The 4,542-nt window shown below is 47.3% G+C and overlaps 1 protein-coding gene across 1 annotated transcript; it reads right to left on the minus strand.

The window, feature by feature from the left end:
• Positions 1-208: 208 nt before the first annotated feature.
• Positions 209-3,418, minus strand: LOC135104528 (uncharacterized). The gene has a single exon (XM_064012101.1). It carries the CDS (start codon positions 3,416-3,418, stop codon positions 209-211), a length of 3,210 nt encoding a protein of 1,069 aa, XP_063868171.1.
• Positions 3,419-4,542: the final 1,124 nt, after the last annotated feature.

Here is a 4,542-nt window from a genome sequence, read left to right on the forward strand (position 1 = left end):
AAGGATAATGTCCGAATGGCAGGTAACCGGAACACGGGGACACTAAGAAAACGTGATCCCATTCAAGGTAAACTCGGCCAATAACATGACATCCCCTTCCCAAAAGAGGCGTGAGGCACCTGGTTAGGATGCCTCACGACTAGGTGGTGCGCGGGACAAGGCATCGGCAATAATATTCTCACTGCCTTTCACATGGTGAATCTCTAAGTTATAGTCCTGTAAGACCAGGCACCACCTCATTAGTTTTTCTAGGTGCATCAGGGAACAAAGAACTGAACCTTTCAATTATCTCCCTAATCCTCTCCCTCTTCTCCAGCTCCATGTGACACAGTTTATCATTTAAATTCCCTAACACAGCTGAGTTCTCTAGCACCATCCCTTCACACCTGCTCAATTTCACTTCAGACCACTTCTCCTCCGCCTCAGTGGTTACATTTACAACACTCAAAGCTCTTACTCCTTCTGCTACATCATCTCCATTTTCTCTGTCCCTTTCGTGAAATGGCTTCAGCATGTTTACATGACACAACTGGTTCTTTTTCTTCCTCCCTGGAGTTTTTACAATGTAATTTACATCACTCATTTTTCTCTCAATCTCCCAAGGCCCGCTGAACCTGGCTTTGAAAGGATCACCCTGCAATGGGAAAAGAACCAAGACCTTGTCCCCAGGCTGGAAAGATCTGGCCCTCGCCTTCTTGTCATACCAGCCTTTCATTTCACTCTGACTATTTTTCAGATTTTCCCGAGCAATTTCCCTAGCTCTCATCAATCTGTCCTTGAAATCAGATACATATTTCACCACAGTATGAGGCTCCTCTACTCCTAACCATTTTTCTTTCACCATCCTTAAAGGACCGTTCACCTCATGGCCATACACTAACTCAAATGGGCTGAAACCAGTTGACTCCTGCACACTGTCCCTTAACGCGAATAAGGCTAGTGGCAATGCCTCATCCCACTGAACACTCATCTCCTCACAATACATCCTGAGAGTGTTTTTGAGAGTTTGGTGAAATCTTTCTACACAACCCTGAGACTGAGGGTGATAAGCACTCGACAGTCTCTGTTCAATCTTCAGACCCCTTAGGATTTCCTTGAATGCACGAGAAGTGAAATTACTTCCCTGGTCTGACTGCAACACCTTAGGGATTCCCACCCAGGAGAAAAATTTCACCAGTTCCCTCACAATGTTTTTAGAGTTTATACTCCTGAGGGGAATGGCCTCAGGAAACCTGGATGACATACACATAATAGTCAGCAAGTACTGGTTCCCCCTCCGGGTCCTTGGTAAAGGACCTACACAGTCTATCACCACCTTACTGAATGGTTCCTCGACCACAGGTATAGGGTGAAGGGGGGCAGGGCGAATCACCTGGTTCGGCTTGCCCACCTTCTGACACAAACCACAAGTTTTACAAAACTCTTTCACATCACCTCTCACTCTGGGCCAGTAAAAATGACACAGGATCTTTCCTAGGGTTTTTCTGACCCCCAGGTGTCCTGCCAGATTACCTTCGTGTGCCATCTCCAAAATTTTCTTCCTATACACCCATGGCACCACAATCTGCCTTTTCACCATCCAGTGATCGGAGGTTGGGGCTGTCAGGGGCCTCCAACTTCTCATTAATACCCCGTTATTCACATAGTAGCCCACGTACTCATTGTCAAGCTCACCCAGCCTGTTAGCCTCATTCCAAGCAGACTTCAAGCTTTCATCACTCTCCTGAGCTTTTATCAACTCGTTCTTTTCTACCAGAAAATCAAGGTTGGGCCCCACCTGACCTACAACCGGTCCACCACTCGCGCACTCCGGGTTAGTTCCTTTTTCATCAGGTTCCTCAAACAGAACGCCCAGGCCTTCGTCCTCCTGCGTTGCTCCCTCGGCGTCCATGCGTTCTTTCCGGGCCATCGCTCGGGTCACTGCGCAGACTGGGAACAATTCAGGCACCTCTGCTTCCCCATCTGTTGAGTGAGGGACTGCTGCTGGAGTGGTGGTTTCCGTCATCCCTATCAGAGGGTTGTCTACCATCTGAAGTTTAGGGATAACTCGACCTCCAACCAGGTCGTTCCCAACCAGCATATCCACTCCGTCTACAGGCAGTGCCTCCTTCACTCCCACCGTCACCTCTCCAGTGACGTATCCACAGTCCAGCCAAACTTTGTGCAGGGGAATACTGAACTTGCCTCCTGCACCCTTGCATGAGACCTCTCTGCCAGTGCTGGTCTCCTCATTCCATGGGAGTACACTACTTAAGATCAGACTCTGGTTAGCTCCCGTATCCCGAAGGATTCTGATCACCTTCTCTGGACTTCCCTCCACTTTCACTGTGCCCTTACTGGTGAAGTGCTCAAAGCCCTCATCTTTCGGCGGCTCCTCTTGTATCTCTGCATTCATATTCTCCACATACTTTATCAGGTCTCTTTGGGCGGCAACTGCTCCCACTGGCTTCGGCCGTCCCTTCGGACACTGGTACTTCCTATGCCCACTACTTCCACATCCAAGGCACTTAACTGCACCTTCATCCCCACTACCCTTCTGGTAATAGGTAGTGCTCCTGGGCCTACTCCCATAGGGCGTAGACCTCATGTTGTGGTCGGCTGGCGGGGGCATGGTGTAAGTGTGGGGAAAACTATAGTTGTTAGGGCGGGGCTGGTTTGATCTGTGGACTGATGTCGAGCTCATCTGACTGTCATTCTTATATCTCTGATGACCATCATTTCTGCTGGAGAATGGCTTTCTCCCTTCATGGTGTTCATCTCCGTTCAGCCCACGGACCGCACAGTACTTGTCAGCTCTGCGTCCGGCTTCCATCACGTCTTTCACGTCGTGTGATGCGAGCTCACATCTTACACTGAGGGGCATTTGGCTCATAAATTGTTCCATCTGTATAACTCCTTTTACCTCTTCAAGTGTAGTGGCTTCCTCGGCCTTCAGCCACCGGTCCAGTTTAAGGATAACCTCTCGAGCCATCCCGAGATAAGTATCACCTGGGCGTTTTGTCGTCCTGCGGAACCTTTCCCGGTACACATCCGGACATAGAAGGGTTGATCCCAACACCGCTTCCTTTACCACTTCATAATCACGCGCCTCTTGCCCACTCAAATTCACATATACCGCTCGGGCCCTTCCCTCAAATTTAGACTGGACTATTATTGCCCAATCATTTTCATCCCATCCCATCATCTTTGCAGCTTTTTCAAATTGAAAAAAGAAGTTTTCTTCCTCCCCTTCCACAAAGTTAGGCATACTGATGGCCCTTTTCTCTAAATCCCCGTTGCCTTGAGCACCATTTCCTGCCCTGGTCCCGTTCACTTTATTTTTACTTTCTGCTCTAATTTTTTCTATCTCAATCTCCTTTTGCATCTGTATCTGCTCCTTCTTTAACTCCATCTCTTGCTGTTTCTGTTCCCTCTGCATCTGTATTTGAAGTTTCATTAACTCAAATTTTTCACTACTAGAAAGGCCATCTGTTCCACCAAAAGCACCCAGGTTTATCTCACTGACCCCAGCACCTTCCTCTACACTCTCCTCATCATTATCCTCACTTTCACCACGATCATTTTCAAACCAGCTCCTCTCCACAAGAGCATTTTTCAACTCCGCCTGCATTTCCTCCTTTTTCTTGGATTTCAACTCCACTTGAAACCTCTCAGCCACTGAACACAATTCCTCCTTGGTTAGTGTGTACAGATCATGCACACTTCTCGACAGAAGGAACATCTCAACACGTCTAGCGGCCATGATTACAATCACTACACTCCACAAAATATTCACAAAATAATCCTCCAAATATTCACCACAATAAATGCACAGTTTTAAAGAAATATTTCACACAGGTAAATTCCCAACAACAATCACCATGTAACACTCGTTACACCCCACAAATGTTCAAAAATCCCGGACGGGCCCCCATATTCTGTCACGATCGCCTATTTACCTGCGATCGTACGATCCCGGTTATCTCTCCAAGAAAGTGGACGTTACACTGATCCCGGAAAGTTTTAAAGGTCTGGATTTTTAAAGGCTTCGAGTGCCTACCCGACCTATCCGAAATCGTCAGAATTATCTCTTACTCCACCTTTACCTTGACTCAGCACACCTAGAATTACCTCTAATACCAGATTGTTGTTGGGGGAGTAGAAAACACGATTATTCTATGTTACAAGCACATATATTAATACTAATAATAATTCACAAACAACATGAGGTAGTACACGTTACTACATGACGTTCTCGTCACTTCCCACGTCACCAGAACCCGTTTACACCTCCACCAGTCACAGAAATATTTCCCCTCAACCGCAGGAATTTACCCGGACGCCATTTCCGCGTCCCCAGACAATAATTCCCGTATTTCACCTCCTCAAGCCTCACAAAAGATTACCATTATCACCAAAGATTACCCATAACACCACAATCTCGTCCCCAAAATCACCAATACACCACAACACCAACTTCCAAGGTTAACACCACAACCTCCACTCACAAAATGGCTGCCAGTTTGACCTATGACCCCTCCCAACAGCGTCACCGGCACAACT

The sequence above is a fragment of the Scylla paramamosain genome, chromosome 10 (genome assembly GCF_035594125.1).
Source record: "Scylla paramamosain isolate STU-SP2022 chromosome 10, ASM3559412v1, whole genome shotgun sequence".
Classification (NCBI taxonomy): domain Eukaryota; kingdom Metazoa; phylum Arthropoda; class Malacostraca; order Decapoda; family Portunidae; genus Scylla; species Scylla paramamosain.